The following is a 16611-nucleotide window of genomic DNA, read 5'->3' on the forward strand; positions in this document are numbered from 1 at the left end:
ATGTTTTGTTGTGGGTAATATTGGTTAAGAATAGTAAATAAACAATTACTCCCATTTCTTATGGCAAATATTAATTTAGATGAATTGTTTCCAGTTTATTGCTTTCCTTGTTTCAGGTGGAAGACCCACAAATGGCGCAGATGCCAGCTAGTACCATGGAATGTTCGCCAAGACAGCCCAGGGGCACATGAAACGTGTGGGCCAGGACTACAAGCGAGAGGTTAGAGCAAGCACTTCTAGTCTTAATTCCCTACAAGTCCCGGGTTATAATAGGGGGAGGGGAGGGAGAGGACAGGAATTGTGCACTCTTTCATAAGCAGTTATAATTGGAAATATAAAGGCTTAAAACTTAATTTTTATTAAAATTTGTGACAGCCAGCAGGTGCAAAGACTAAATTGCTGGCCTGGTTTCAATTCTTTATTCATAAATTAACTATTTTAACTTTTATAGAATTTTTTAAAGCTTTTATTTACTTTTGCCATGTTGGTGGCTAAGGACAAGGATATTTCAGGTTTAATAATTTCCAACCCACTTTCCTTTGCCATGAGAAGAAGGAGCCCAGAAATCATTCTCATTAATTAGGGCAAATATTCCAGTGTGTCTGCAGTGGAAAAGCCAGTGTTTTCATGAAAAAATATGGTAACTTTTCACATTTATTTTTAGTTAGAAGATTATATTTTTAACCTGTCTTCCATGAAAAATATGGTTTGTCTGTGCAAATGTTGTGTTTTCAATGCAGGAAGGGGGGGGGGGAGGGGGCTGTGCATTTCTGTGGGCAAACACGCTGTAGCCAAATCCAAGATTCTTCCTTGTGTATATCTGGCATATGATGGTGTCTACTTTTAACAGTCTAATCTTGGCTTCATTGTCACCTGTATTATGGAGTATTTTTAAAGTTAATACAACCATGCATATGTGACTGCATGATATATAGTAAGAAATACTTTTGAAAATTATTGAAATAATTCAGTAAAAAAATTGAAATTGCCTCTTGTCTTATTACAATAATGAAATTACTGTAAACTACCAATCAACCCTGAACATCAAGAGATTTTTCTCCTTTTTTGAGTACATGTTCCAATCCATTATAAAAGTATTGACTTAGCAGAATACAGAAGCGTTTCCTGAACAGGACTCAGTGATGCATTCCGGTTTTTAACTTACATGTTATATTAAAGCATGTTATGATTTACTTTAGACATTTTGGATGATAAATCTTAAAGCTGTAGTTTCTGTAAATGATTCTAAGGGTGTCAAACAAAATCAATTTGAAGTATAGCTTGAAATGAAACCTGAAGGTGTTCCTGTTAATACAAAAAATCTTCTGATGACGGTAATTCTCATGATGGCACATCACTAACACATTCTGTTTCTGGGCCCAACGACTTCTGGAGGATGTAATTAGATTATGCACATAGAAACTAAGATTTATTTCTTTGGTAACAGTAATTTGGGATAATATAAAATGTTGCCTCCTGCATTGTCAGGATAGAAATAGTGTCTAAATCTGCAGCATAATTATTGACATTTGCCTCACAGTCAGACTGAAGCATGTGCTCTATCATCACAGTGCAAAGATTTTTTTTTACCATTCACCATGACTGCTTTACAGCTGTACTATCTGTACTCTAATATATAACTCTATTCACACAATATCCAAACATGGAAATAATAGTTTTGGAAATTCAGTGGACAGATATTCGCAAACTTAGTGTAACTGACTTCCAGTGTTTTCCTGAAATACTTCCCTGGTAGAAGCTCTGGATCATGTTGAGAAATGGTTATGTGGTTCTACAAATTTATTCAAGCAAGAAGCTTGCCAGCACATTCAGATATAAGGGATTTGGTAATAGCTTTGCAGAGGAGATTCACTAGATTATGGGATTGATGGTCTAGAATCAGGAACTGTAGGAGCAGCCGAGACTGAGGAAGAACATGTGTATGTGTATGTGTATGTATATGTATATAATGCAATCCACACAGTATTTACTCAAATATAAGGCAACATGGGTGGAAAGCCCCTCATTTTACATTCACATTCAAGGAGGCTTAATTAAATACATTGTCTATCATTAAACTGCTGCCAAAAGCAGCATGTGCTCAGTAATGGAACCCAACTACAAAGTGGATCAGATGCAGCCAATACTAAGTAAAACTGTAAAACACATGGTCTGTATCAGGCAAACTTTTTTTAAAATAATTTTTTCTGCATTCAAACCAAATCAGCCAAACCAAGTCCAAATCCATGAGTCATTCCAGAACCATAAGTGACTCTACAACCAGCAAACATCCTCCACCCCCACCAGAGGCTTCAGATATTTCCAAAGTCTTTTGGTAGGCATCCTGCATGCAAGCACCAGCCCAGAGGCTTGGGGTTCAGATGCCCCCAAATTTTACCTGCCCTCAGCCATATGGCCACAGGAGCAAGTTAGGGAGAAGCTTCTCATTTCCATAAAGTGGGCTTTAAGCCCTAACACCTTGGCGGATACGAAACCATGCCAGAAGAACAATTATCCCTGGGAACGCTTAAGGAAAACCGCCCTCATGGACTCAGATACATGGTGTTTCCCTTGTCAGGTAACATACTGAGGGGAACCTGCCACAAGGGTAGGTTAGTACAGCCCATCTGAACAAGTTATATGATAGTGCCTATTGCATTCAGTCCCCCTCAACACTGACTCTTTTTCAAGTCATTGTGAGCCACTATACTGAATGTATTTTGACTTCCTCTTCACTCCCACAGCTGAGCTGCACCTTTCTTTCCCGTTTCCAATCATTCCTATTTCTTCATTAGCCTTAAATGTTTGGCAAACATAACCAAATGGGGTCACAAACATCCCATGCAGAGTCTCTCTGTCTCCTCCCCTCTCAGCCCTTCATTTCTGATTAGTGTGGCCCCACCCTTCATGAGATGGAGCCAAACCAGGTTGCCGTATGCCTCATCTGCATATAAAGTTATGAAGGATTCCAGGACTTGTGAAAAAAACCCCAGTTCCAGTCATGAGTGGGGAGCTAATTAGGACATGGGGAAGTATCTTTGTCGGGTATGTGGCATATAGCTGAACAGTGCTCAGCCATGGGGTCACTCTGGCTTGAAACACTGTTGTCTCTGCTGGAGACCAGACCAGTGAACTACATGGTAAATCATGAGTCTTTTGGCTTTGGACTAATGTCATGCATAGTTTGTATTATGTACAAGTAGGACAGAAGTGCTGCTTAAAAGTATGTTTATGGAGTATCTGTGCTAAAACTTGCAGCAGTTTCAAAAGGGTTTCAATCTGTATCAATTCTGAATGAAATAAGTCTATGGGTACCTGTAGTAATGTCCCTATATGCAAATTAATACATTTATGTTTATTCCTAGGTCAGTGCTTTTAAATTGTTTCTCACTTCCATGTGCTCACAGTGAGCAGGGTCTGACAGTAAGGAAATGGGGAAAGGGCTGCAGGGGAAAGAAGTTAGGAGAGGGGTAGAGGGCAAGGTGGCTACCTAACCCCCCAGATTTATTTCCCTGATGTAGCAGTTGGTGGGGGGCAAATTCAAGGCAAACCTCCAATAATTAGAGTCTATAAATGGAAAATTATAAGACATGTATACCTTTTCCATATATAGAATTTAATTACTGGGGGGTTGTCTTGTATTCAGGGTCGCATTATATTCAAGTAACTATGATAAATGAAGTCAAGCCTAAGGAAGCATGAAACGCTTTTGATTTTGTAAAATATATATACTTTTTTTAAAAGCATTTTTGGAAAGATAACCACTCTTTTTTTAATAATGATGACCTATTCCATTTTGAGCACTCAAATGGGTACCATAGCACCATTTTTTCTCTCCTTTGTGCTAATTTGTGCATCCAGGTATTAGTAACAAGTGCCTAGATTTTAGGCAATGAAAGTTAAGTGTGATCAGCATCTCTGAAAGTTAAGCCTGAGCCTTCTGCTTGCTGATCTTTTTTTATATATAAATGAGAAAACTAAAGATAGGATTATCTTTCTATGGAAACTTAAAAACATAGACCACCTTCCCAGCAACACACTCCTAGCCACCATGGACGTTACCAGCCTATATACCAACATCCCACACCAGGATGGCATCCAAGCCTGCCTTACATATCTACAGGAACAAGATTACAACTCAGAATACAGACCCAAAGATATTACTGACCTTATACACTTCATCCTCACACACAATAATTTCACTTTTAATAATCAACACTTCCTCCAGATGATGGGAACAGCTATGGGCACTAAAATGGCCCCACAGTATGCCAACCTTTTTATGAGCCACCTGGAAGAAGACTTGCTCAAGAACTGCACCATCAAACCCTTGCTATACTTAAGATACATCGATGACATCTTCATCATTTGGAGTGACAACCTGCAATCTCTGATTGACTTCCATCAGAAATTCAACAGTCACCATCCCTCCATCCGACTTTCTTTAGAATACTCCAGCACCAACATCTCCTTTTTAGACACAATGATCAGTATCCAGAAGGGTAAAATACAGACCACAGTATACAAGAAACCCACAGACCAACATACATATCTGCACCGAACCAGCAATCACCCTAAACACACCAAAAAAGCTGTGATATACAGCCAAGCCCTCAGATACCACCGCATTTGTACTGAAGAGAACACCCGGGATCGCCACCTCACCAATCTTAAAAAGGCTTTCACCCAGCAAGGACACTCCTCCAGAGAGATAGATTGCACATTTGAAAGAGCCACCTGGATACCACGTGAAGAACTGCTGCAGTACAGAAGAAAACCCCCCACAAATCGTACACCGCTGGTTATGACGTATCACCCCTCCCTTGAACTTGTATGGAAAATCCTCAAAAAATTGCAAACCATACTAGACAGAGACCCTGTTCTTAAAAAGATCTTCCCAGAGCCACCCATCCTAGCCTTTAAACAAGCACCGAACCTCGCCAACCTCATCACCAGAAGCAAACTTCCTCAAGCCCAGAACACACCAAAAGGATCCAGACCGTGCCATGACAAGAAATGCAAAACCTGCCAACACATCTCCACCACCCCCACTATTACTACACCCCACAACAGAGCCATCAGCATCCCAGGATCTTACAGCTGCACCTCCAGAAATGTAATATACCTCATCCAATTCACCAAATGCCCTGATGGGAAATATGTAGGAGAGACCAGACAACAACTACGCACCAGAATGAACGCACACTGGAAATCTATCAAAGACAGAAATACCCAATTACCGGTGGGGGCACATTTCTCACAGGAGGGCCACTCTCTCTCCAATCTCTCAGTCCTGATCCTCAAGGGAAATTTACACAACACTTCCCAGAGACGAGCCTATGAGCTCCATTTTATCAACCTGCTGGATACTAGAGATCATGGACTAAACATAGACATTGGATTTTTGATACATTATAATCTGCCTGGCAACTGACTCCCCAGCCCAGCCCAGCCCCTGGCTTCTTTACTTTTCATTCCATCCAGGAAGAGCACACACCAACTGCTGAAACTTCCTTAGCCTGACAAAGGGTTTTTGAACCCGAAAGCTTGCTTAATAACTATTCTCCAACTATTTGGGTTGGTCTAATAAAAGATATCAAATTCACCTAAGGAACCCTGTCTGCCAAAGATAGGATTAGACACTATTGCAAAAAAAATATTATTCATGTAAATTGATCCAGCAGTCTTCTTCCTCTGAGTTAATGTAGGGCAAAGTGGTGTTGGTTGTATGATTATGGCAGCTAGTGATATATGGTATTGATGAGCCAAAGAACAAGAATATCATTTTTCTTTTTTTATATGACTCAATTAGAGATGAGTACAAATGAGTTTTTAGAAGAAAAATAAAAATTGTTCTATAAGTTTTAAGCAGACAATGGTTAATCCTGTAATTTATGACTCTGTGATTTAGACATCAAGGTTTTCATAGAAATACAGTACATGAAAGGACTTCAAAGATCATGTAGTACTAGGGTGACCACATGGGACCATGGGAAAACTTGGACATTGCCTCCCTCTCTTCCTAAGTCAGTGGTGCCACTGCAGACAGAGGTGGAGTGGCATGGTGTGCTGAGCAGGCAGGAAGAAGAGGGACCTGCCCTCCCGCCTTCCTTGTGCACTGCGCCACTTTGCCTCCCCACTGGACTGTGCCTCATGCCCTTGCAATTCCAGGATGCTTGTTTTAATCTTCAGCAACTGCCTGGGACTCTCCTATGAAATCTGGGACTCTCCCAGCCAAACTGGGATGTTTGGTCACCCTATACAGTAGAACCCTATGCACAAATGGGGGTTTTGCTAATCCTAAACCATCAACCTCTTCTTGGCAACCTCCAAAGAAGAACATTTCCTAGGGCAATTTGTTCCATTGTCTTATTATTATTTATTGTTAAGACAGCTTTAATATAAATATGCTTTACTTCCATTTAAACACATTGTCTTGTATGCTGCCCTTTGTGGCAATAAAGAAAGATCATGCTTTTTTAGCAGTCTTTCAAATATTTGAAAACTGTCATGAAAACCACCACCCTTATCTCTTGATCTCCAAGCTAAATATACCTAGTTCTGTCAACCTTTTCTTTCAAAGCCTATATTCCAACCTCTTTATCATCTTTGTCACTTGCCCTTGCATCCTTTCCAGTTCACCCTTTTCCTCCTATTGTTGGGATACAATACTCTCAACCATCTTTTGCATACAAAACTTCTGTTAATACAGTCTAAAGCTGTAATTGTTTTTTTTGGTGATAGCACCACATTGACTCAATTTGAGTTTGTGATCCACCCTAACATCTGGATGCTTCTCAGCAGTTGTGCTGCCTAGCCTGAATACTAATCATATTCCCAATTTATGTATTTATGCATTTGTTTTTACTTCCCTATATCATAGGATCATAGGAAAGTAGAGCTGGACTGTGACTTAGGTTTTCTTTGTTGATTTTGTTTTTCTTTTGCTGCCTGTAGTCCAGTTCTCCAATTTATCAAGAGCCTTTGAGATTCTAATCAATCTGGTCTTATGGTGCTGATTTTATGACTTTTCAGATGTTTGTTTTTTTCTTTTGGCTTGGTTTTTGGTTTTGTACTAACTATTCCAGTATTTTTTCAGATGATATTGGTTAAGGGTCTTGGATACAGAGCACAATGAAAATAACTTACTTATGTGCTCTGTGAGGCAATTTGTATACTGTGTTAATATAAGCACACATTCTATCATTGTATATGGAATAAGCAAAACTAGTTCAGCTCTTCTTACATCTGGACAGAAATAGTTTTTTTCAGTGAAGAAGTATCCGAGAAATGAAAGTCAGCCTCTGGCACAGAAATTCATTTTCAAGAAGTATCTCTGTACATTCTAAAGGAAATTATTTTAGATTTAAGTGTGTTTTGCACCTCTGAAAATCACATAGAGAGCACACACTATACATTTTGATTAGTTTCACACAAGGTGAAGCTCACTTCCATTCAGAATTATGTTCTCCTAGTGTTTCAGTGTTAGTCTTGAAAATAAGACCTACTATATTTACTTGAATACAAGGCAATTTCAAGTGTAAAACAACCCCCACCAAAAATAGATTCTATCCATAGAAATGTTATAACTTTGTTATAATGCTCCATGTATAGTATCTAATTATTGCAGGGATATCTTAATTTTTCCCCCTCCCAATCACTGCAGTGGGAAAAGCAGCAGTGGGGGTACAGGCTGCCAGACCATTCCCCCCGCCCCATGCCTGCAACTTCCTTCTTGGTACCTGTCCTCCCAAGCCCCTTTGCCATATGCCCCATCTAGCCACTTGCCCTCCCACTGCCTGTGCTCCCCAAACCTTGCCACGCCCAGCCATTTGTCCCCCCTGGCAGCTTATCTTCTATGGCAGCTCTGACTCTGGGACAGTCATGGCTGGGACCACATCTGCTGACTTGGCCCAGCCAGTAGAAGCAGCAGTAGCTCTGGGCTGGGACAGGTTGGCACTGGAGCCAGGAAGAAGTTAAGTGGTGGGGAGGACACGGAAGAAGTTAAGTGGTGGGGAGGACACGGGCTGCACAGTTTCCCCCATGTTTCTCCCTGAGCCATACACAGTGGGTCTCTCTCAGTCACCCCCCACTCCCTGGAGGCTCCATCCCCAATACTAAACAGTAACACCCATGTCGCCCCTACTGCATGGTCTCCCTCACACTCTCCCTGCCATGCTCCCCCTCTCCCTCAACATGAGACATCCCAGCCCAGGGCAGACAGTGGCACAGCTTCAACTTCAACCCACAGCCTGGAGCCAGGAATGAAACAGCTGCCTGCCACAGATGGTTCTTGAAACCAAGATGAAGCTTTTCCCTCTCATGTTGACTGGGGGAAAATCCTCTTCTTGAGTTCTAGTAAATATGGTATATAGAATTTAAGAAGTGAGATATTTTGTTTTGGTCCTCAACACAAGAGTCATTTCATACTAGTGCAGAGCTAAGAAAGGCTTGCCCATACACAAACATCTGCCTCATCTGGCTTTGTACTGGAAATCATCATGAAGTTCTGAATGGGCTGAAGTAGGATATCACAGATAGGATAGCTCAGATCTTGTTAGCTGTAGAGGTTAGGAAGTGCAGCTTCATGTTTTTTATAGTGTGCAGGAGATGAGCCAAAACCTCCATGGGCCATAAAAATACCACATGATAATACTTTATCTTAGAGCTATTATTCTTAGGATCTTTTAATGAAAGGCATTTTGTTGACGAGAATGTATAGAGCTACTTTTGTGCATATAGTCTTAATTCAAACGCTCAAAATCCTGAAATGCTAATCTTTCAGAGGCAGACAAGGTTCTTTGGGTGAATCTGATATCTTTTCTTAGACCAACTTAAATAGTTGGAAAACTATCATTAAGCAAGCTTTTGGGTTCAAAAACCCTTCGTCAGGCTAAGGAAGTTTCAGCAGTTAATGTGTGCTCTTCCTGGATGGAATGAAAAGTAAAGAAGCCAGAGGCTGGGCTGGTATCCATACAAGACAGGTAGTCAGTGAAAATGTAGATTGAGGAGTCAATGGGTGAGAGACAGGCTGGGTGGGGCAGAGAGAAGGAGGATGAATAGTGGAGAAGTACCTGGGAAGTCAGCAGTCAAGTTATAATGTCTCACAAATCCAATGTCTATATTTAGTCCATGATTTTTAGTATCCAGGAGGTTGATGAAGTGGAGTTCATAGGCTCGTCTCTGGGAAGTGTTTTGTAAATTTCCTTTGAGGATCAGGACTGAGAGGTTGGAGAGAGAGTGGCCCTCCTGTGAGAAATGTGCCCCCACCGGTAATTGGGCATTCCTGTCTTTGATAGATTAGTGGTGTGCATTCATTTTGGTGCACAGTTGTTGCTTGGTCTCTGTGTTTTCCATCAGGGCACTTTACTTCACTTCTTTCAGAGTGAAGATCACCGTAATCTTTGTTTGTATGGGTTTATGATATAATGGTTGTTTTTTTGTGATATATATTCTGTTTAGTGCATTTACAATTGTCTGAATTTTTATTCATGTTCTTGCTTAGAGATATGTCTGTAAATGTAGATATAGATATCTCCTCTTGGAGGAAAAAAAATCTCACCCATAAAATTTCTTATCCTGTAGTTTGAGTGCATAAAATTTCACTTTCCTCAGCTATATGTGGAAACGTACACACTGTACTGGTGTGTAATGAAAATCATATATTAGACCTTAGTATCAAGTACATCAGCCATGGTGTTAAAGCCATTGCAAAGAATGGGCAAATCTTGCATTCATTAGCATTTTGTTTTAAACAAGATGTTTTGTACTGTTAATACTGTGAACACACCTTAGTCAGAAATAGTCATTAAATCAGAAAAGAAAAATTAGAATACAGAAATCATTAAAAATTAGAAGACAGAAATCATTAAAAATGAACTAAGAGGAAGTTGGTCTTGAAAATGCAAAGCTAGAGGTAGAGTAAAATCATGCCTAGCTTTATATTGCAACCCAGATATTCTTGTTTGCATTTTTCAGCATTTTTATCACATTAGGCTTAGTTGAGAGCAAAGATGATAATCAGTCATAAAGTTTGAACAATGATTCATTATTCTAGGCTTGGAACAGAAATTACACATAAACTGGTTTAAGTCATCAGAAACTGGTTTAAACCTGTAACAGAACATAAGTTCAGTGCATGTAACCCAGTTTCAAAATGGCTGAAACTGGTTTAAGATAACCCTAGCTGAATGTAGGATCAGACTTAACTGATTTGGGTCAAACTAGTTTATCAAACTTTTGTCCCAGACCCCTTCCTGGTCCAAGTTAAATCAGAGTCCCCCAGCATCCCAGTATGCTTTGCAGCCTTGGCCTGGGCTGTACTATCTGCTCCAGCAGAGAACAGTTGGGGGAGGGGGGTGAGGCAAGGACTACCCCTCCCCTCCAGGCAAACCCCAGCTGGGGTGTGGAGCCGGGGGGAGGCATTAAACACCCCATTCTCCTGCTCAAACTCACTGATGGCTGCAACTGTGGACTACAAATCCCAGAGACACCTGGAAGCAGCCTATGCCTGGAAGCAGAAAGAGTTCTGCTACTGTGAACCTGGACTGCAATCCCAGAGACCTCGGGGGCAGCATGAAGAGGAAGCTAACACGCAGCCCATGCTGGCCACGTGCCTGAGAGCCATGCTCTAGAGCCTCCCCAGCTTCTGGCCTGAGCCACTGCAGGCATGTGGCTGCATTTCCTGAATCAAAAATGAATGTGTGTCCAGTTGTTTCTCAGTTTAATCTCTGTAGCTTAGACTAACCTGCAAACACTGAATCAATTCAGCCTCAGGCTTTCTGACTGTCTGTACTTGGCCCTAGACAGCTCTCTTTCTAGCTCTCCAGTATAATGAAGCTTTTATTGCAAATCATGTCAGTTTACATAACCATGTCACAACTTTGGAACTTCAGTTTGGTGTGGAGGAACGAGAGGAAAGTTTGTAATTGTGTTAACAAGAGGGTTTCTTCTATAAATGTGCATTTTTTATAAAGAAGAAAAAGGTGACTCAACTCCAGTGGTCCTGTAAGTGATGGTTTGATGTTCCTGACAGAAACCCAGGTGTAGTGCAATGGAGGCTTCCCTTATTGCAGCTATTCAAAAGCATTTTATGTCTGACCTGCAGAGTTGTTGGTATTGTAATCTTGAGTCTTTCTTGAGCAGAGTGACCATCATATCAAACTGTCATTTTTTATGATGCACGTAAACTTTAAAGAGGGCCTGACCATGAGTCATGCATTGTCTCTTCTGGCTCTCCATTAGCACATAACTAAAGCCTTCTGATTTCCAATTGTGTGAACCCATAGCAGAGAAAATTATATGTTCATCACACTTCCTATTAACTCTTTCACACACAGGGATATGAACCAGTTGCAGAAACCAAGAATGAAAATGCAGTTAGGCGGTAGTATCAAGTCTATTGTTTTATAGGTATTTCCTCTTCCTAATTAAGAAGCCTAAAGTATACTAAATCCTCACTGCTTATCCCTGAATAGTATCAAAATCCAAGCCTGAAAGGTGTGGAATGAAAGGCAAATCCAGGTAAAAGAAAATTAGAGAAAAATATCAAAAGCTTGATAAAGCCAATAGCAAATGTTTGATGAAAGTGCTGCTGACTACAGAGGAAAATAAAAAAAGAACCAATGTGACATGTACATACCTCATGACTTTATAATTATTATCAATTTGGGAAAGAGGTCAGCAGCATTTTGAACAGGGTATGAAAGACATATATGGTAGCTAGTAAATGCATTGACAAAAAAAGCACTTTTTAAACTTGTTTTCTGCTTATGTAGAAGCATCTAGTCTGGGAATAGCCTCTGGGCCTAGTCAAAAGTATTTCTATCTGAGAATTCAGAATAAAATTCCACTACCAAATCTATAATGGGTTAATTGCATCATCATTCTTATATATATATATATATATGTGTGTGTGTGTGTGTGTGTGTGTTCACAGGACAAGGCTGTCCCAGTGACATGTAAAAGCTTCTTATGACCACCAAGGCTAGGGACAGACATTCAAAAAGCCTGAGCCTGAATTGATTCAACGTTTGTAGGTTAGTCTAACCTGGCTAGGCTGAACCGGTTGGAAACTAGACAGACATGCTCTCTGGACTGAGGAAATTCAGGCACATGCCTTCAGTGTCTCAGGCTAGAAGCCAGGGGGCACTAGAGTAGCAATCCCTACCCTTGCACAGAGTTGACCTGAGGGGTGCATGGTCAGGCCCCAGCAGGAATTTCTCTTTAGGGAGGTCTGCCTGCACCATCCCAGGTTTTTCCTGGCCGGCTGCTCAAGGAGTGGGAGGGTTGTCAGCCCCCAGCCCCTTGCTAGCATTCTGATGCTAAGAAAGAAGATAGATGTACACAAACCTGTACAATGGTCCACAATGGTGGAGGAAGTAGGTTGAAGTAAGTTTCTCAGTCCATATAGAGTCTCATCGCAGGTGTCCTCTTTGGTTGGAGCAGGGTGGTCCTTTGCTGAAGATTCTTCTTGAAGTGAAATCTATCAGGTTCAGGTGGTCCCCTCTGCGTCTGGTCCAGCAGTGGTTGGTCTGGTGGGGTCGGTGTACTGGCGGTGGCCTATGATGTGCTCACGTAGATGTCACGGGACCAGCGGATCATTTCAGTCACCATGAGGCAGCACATCAGCTTGGCGTAGCAGTGGGAGATGTGGCAGGCACACAGGACACTCTCTTTGCTGGGGTCCCAGGTTCCGAGCGTTCCCAGAATGAGTGCATCAACTGTCATGTCATAGCCACCGCCCCTCAGGATGTTGGCCAGTGGTGCGTACTTCTTCCGCTTCTGAGCCGAGGTGTCGGTGAAGGCTTGGTGCCAGTTTTCAAAGGGGATGGTCACATCCATGATAACTATTTTCTTGGCCTCTTCATTCATGATCACGATGTCAGGGTGCATCTGGCTCTCGCAGCCTGGGAAGGTGCAGTTCACAGAGATCTCCCCTGCTGCAGCCGGGATGGCCCTCACCAGGCAATCCTGGACAGCGTTGTGGCGGAGCTGCCAGGCTCTGACATGTGGTCTGGAGTGGCACAGCATGTGGGGGAGGGTCTCTGCTGCATAGCCACACCATTGGCACCTCTTGTCCCGGTGGCCAAAGCGGACGGCCCCTTTCAGAGGCAGGCAGTTGAGGCGGGTGTGATGGAGGAAGCTCCAGTCCACAAAGCACACGAAGCTCCCGCTGGGCATGAAATGGTTGCTGGAGTCCCCCCTTTGCCAATGTAAGTGATTGGAACCAGTCTATACCTGTAACAGAACAGAAGTTCAGCATGCATAGACTGGTTTAAAAATTGCAGAACGCAGTCTAAGATTTGCCTCCTCACCAACAGGTGAATGTGTGTTCTGTTCACTACCAATCTAAATGACACCTTTTACAGAAAACTATAACTTAGATTGATTCGACTCAGGCTTTTTGAATGTCTGTAGCTAGCCAAAGCATTCCACAAAATTTAGGTCTGTCAATAATTTATATTTTTTTGCTAAGGGAAATTATTTTTTTAATCAGAGTCTAAACAGAAAATTAGGGAAACTGGAGACTTCCAGAAAAAATATCAGTGAAAATGCTGTATGTGATTGATAGTAAAGTAGTTAAAGCAGTTTTGTTAAAAGGACTTCTCATCAATCATCTCCTAACAGTGTGGATTTTCAACACCCTCTCCTATGTAGCAGACCAAACTGGTTTGGGAAATGCTGAAAGAATAGAGGGGAACTTGTTTTGGATCAGAGGGAAGGGCATAATAAATGGACTTAGCAGTAGGAATTGGTGAAAGGCTGTCAATATGAGTAAGAAAGAGCCCTACAATTGCATGTGAGAGTGCATTTTTTTTTCTCCTTAAGGTAAGAGCAGAGTAGCTACCCAGGCTTTTACCAGTAAGATGAAAAATTTTTATAAATTGTTTAATTTATTTTTCACCTGCTTTTCTCTCTGTCCTTCAGAGTAAAGCCTTTTGATAGCCAAGGAGAGGTAGGGAGAAACCAAATACATCTGTAGCCTAAATGTGATCAGACTTGGTAACACTGTGGTGCAGTGGTTATGGCTACCACAATAGGGACTCACAAAGGAAGAAGATAAAAAAAAACAAACCCTGAGGAAAGAGAGAGTTGAAGAGTATGTAGTTAACAAAGAAAAGCTGCAAAGCATTACTACAGATAGCATTATTCTTAAGTTTAGAAGTGTTCATAAACTGTGTACATGCCTTACTAATTGCTTACTAATTGTAAAGAAAAATAGGTTCAGATTATGCATTCACACATAGATGAACAGTACTAAAAAGAAACATTTACAATTGCCAGTAAGAAAGAAATGTTTGATGAATAGCCAGGAGCCAAATTCCACATTTTTTCCTGTGCACAAAAATATCCACATTTGCACTTACACTACATAGCAGCTACATGCTGCTTCTGAAGAGGGTACTAGAAATATTTTACAGCACAGGTTCCATCTGCCTGAAACCTCACAGGGATGGAAATAAGCATTGGTGATGTAACATGGGCAGCACTCATGTTGAACATATAAACAACAACAAAAACAGAGATAATTTGTACCTTATTACAAACTAAAAATAGTAGTACAACTCCAGTGTAAAGAAGACAGATTATGACACAGCTTCATAGATTCATAGATTTAGGGTCGGAAGGGACCTTGCAGATCTTCTAGTCTGACCCCCTGCCCTGGGCAGGAGAGAAAACTGGGCTCAGATGACCACAGGTAGGTAATCATCAAGCCTCCTTTTAAAGACCCCCCAGGTAGGAGCCAGCACTACTTCCCTTGGAAGTTGGTCCTAGATCCTAGCCACCTTGACTGAAGTAGTGCTTTCTAATGTCTAGTCTGAACCTGCTCTCTAACAACTTATGGCCATTATTCCTTGTTACTCCAGGAGGCGCTCGGGGGAACAAGGTCTCTTCCATTCCCCGCTGGTTCCCCCTAGTAGGTTTATAGATGGCCACCAGGTCCCCTCTCAGCCTTCTCTTGTGAAGGCTGAACAGGTTAAGGTCCCGTAGCCTCTCCTCGTAGAGTCTGCCTTGCTGTCCCCAGAAGAGGACAACAGGGCAGCATTTATAAGCTATTCTCAGAAAAAAGTTTGTCATGGTACACTAGAATGTGCAAACTGGCATTTTTTTTTTTACTTGTACATAATGACACATTTAGTAAAATAGAGCATTAGAACTTAATTACCCTAACAACAAAATGTATTTAGTTTAGGGTCCTTTGTGGCTTAGTTCAAGCAATAGTATAAGATAAAGCTTTAATTATGTCAAAGTCCCTTGTCTTGAAAATTTAGAGAGTAGTTTATTTCATGCTTCTGTTCTGGGAGATACTAATTGTTAAATAGGGAAACAGTTTCTTAAGTGAGTTGCATCCACATCAAATTCGATTTTTTTCTGTTAACTGTACTCCTGTGCTTTATATACTTCACATTTATTTGGGTTTAATCCAGTAAGAGAAGAATCACATTATTTCCTTTCACTGCTAATGACTATAATATATAAATTAGATTTGGTTGGGGAGGGTTAATTATTACTCTGGCACTGTGTGCTTTAACAGCAGTTGAAAACTTTACTTGTCATAGTGAGCTGATCATTGATCTCAGCTGGTACTTACAGAACATAATTATAAAGCCGTGGGCTTGATCAGAAACGCCGAGTCCCCAGTGACTCCAGCTGGAGCTATGGATGCCAAAATTACGCCCTGCATGATAAAAAGGAACTATTATTCCAGTATCTTCTTTAACAGTAAAGAGTGCAGCTGTGGAAGTGAACACATATTACATACTTAGCAGTGGTACTATGTCAGTAAGGTTCAGTAAGCAGCCAGCCTTGACTTACTAAACAAATCAAGCCATTTTGAACCCCAAACTCAAGAATAGCTCCTCTGCCTATACAACTCATACACAGCTAGTCAAAAAAGTCCAAAGATATGGTGTCATGCTCACGTAGTGGCACTTCTAAAGCCAGGAAAAGATTCAACCCAAAGAGGTTCAGACTTATCTCTGCTTTGCCACAGATACATGTAACCTGGGCTGTACTCCAAGAGGTACCCCCTCTCCAATTAAAGGGATCAGAGCGTGCACAAGTGCTGTGGGAGGTGTAGGGACTCTCCTCTCCCTATAGAGCAGAGCCAGACCACCAATGGGGACTTAAACATATAGCTTTTAATGAAAGAACAGTCCTGGGACCATAACAAGCATAAATCAGGGGGTATAGGAGACACTACAATGCCCCAAGGGGGCAGGATTCAACAAAGGTTATACACTTACAATCATTGACAAAAGACAGGGTTAACAAAATATAAAACATGAACAGCAGAGCAGACAATACTGGTTGGGGAAATATAAAAAGGCACAAAATACAAAATGTCAAATGACAAGGAAATATAGGGCCTAGGTACCTGGAAGGTGGAAAACACAATGGCCCCTTTCCACTGCAAGAAGATTTGCTCCTTGTTAACTCACTCCTCCCGTCACCCCAGCTGGGACTTGAACTTGGCTCTTCTATGTGGTAGGTAGAAACTCTGCCACACAGCCACCAGTGCTCTAGGCTGCTAGGGGTTTTGATCTTTCCAGAGCCCCGGCCTCATGTCAAGCTGCCTGGCATCTTATTGGAGGAGCTGGAAGCAGA

At 41.4% G+C, this 16611-nt stretch overlaps 1 protein-coding gene across 1 annotated transcript in view; it reads left to right on the plus strand.

Annotated features, from left to right (window-relative positions):
• THSD7A (thrombospondin type 1 domain containing 7A) overlaps positions 1-16611 on the plus strand; it is a 432531-nt gene that overhangs the window by 320179 nt on the left and 95741 nt on the right. The window contains exon 14 of the mRNA XM_059728968.1: positions 117-220. Within this exon, the coding sequence (XP_059584951.1) occupies positions 117-220 (104 nt within the window). The remainder of the gene's footprint in view (positions 1-116; positions 221-16611) is intronic.

The sequence above is a fragment of the Alligator mississippiensis genome, chromosome 5 (genome assembly GCF_030867095.1).
Source record: "Alligator mississippiensis isolate rAllMis1 chromosome 5, rAllMis1, whole genome shotgun sequence".
Classification (NCBI taxonomy): Eukaryota; Metazoa; Chordata; order Crocodylia; family Alligatoridae; genus Alligator; species Alligator mississippiensis.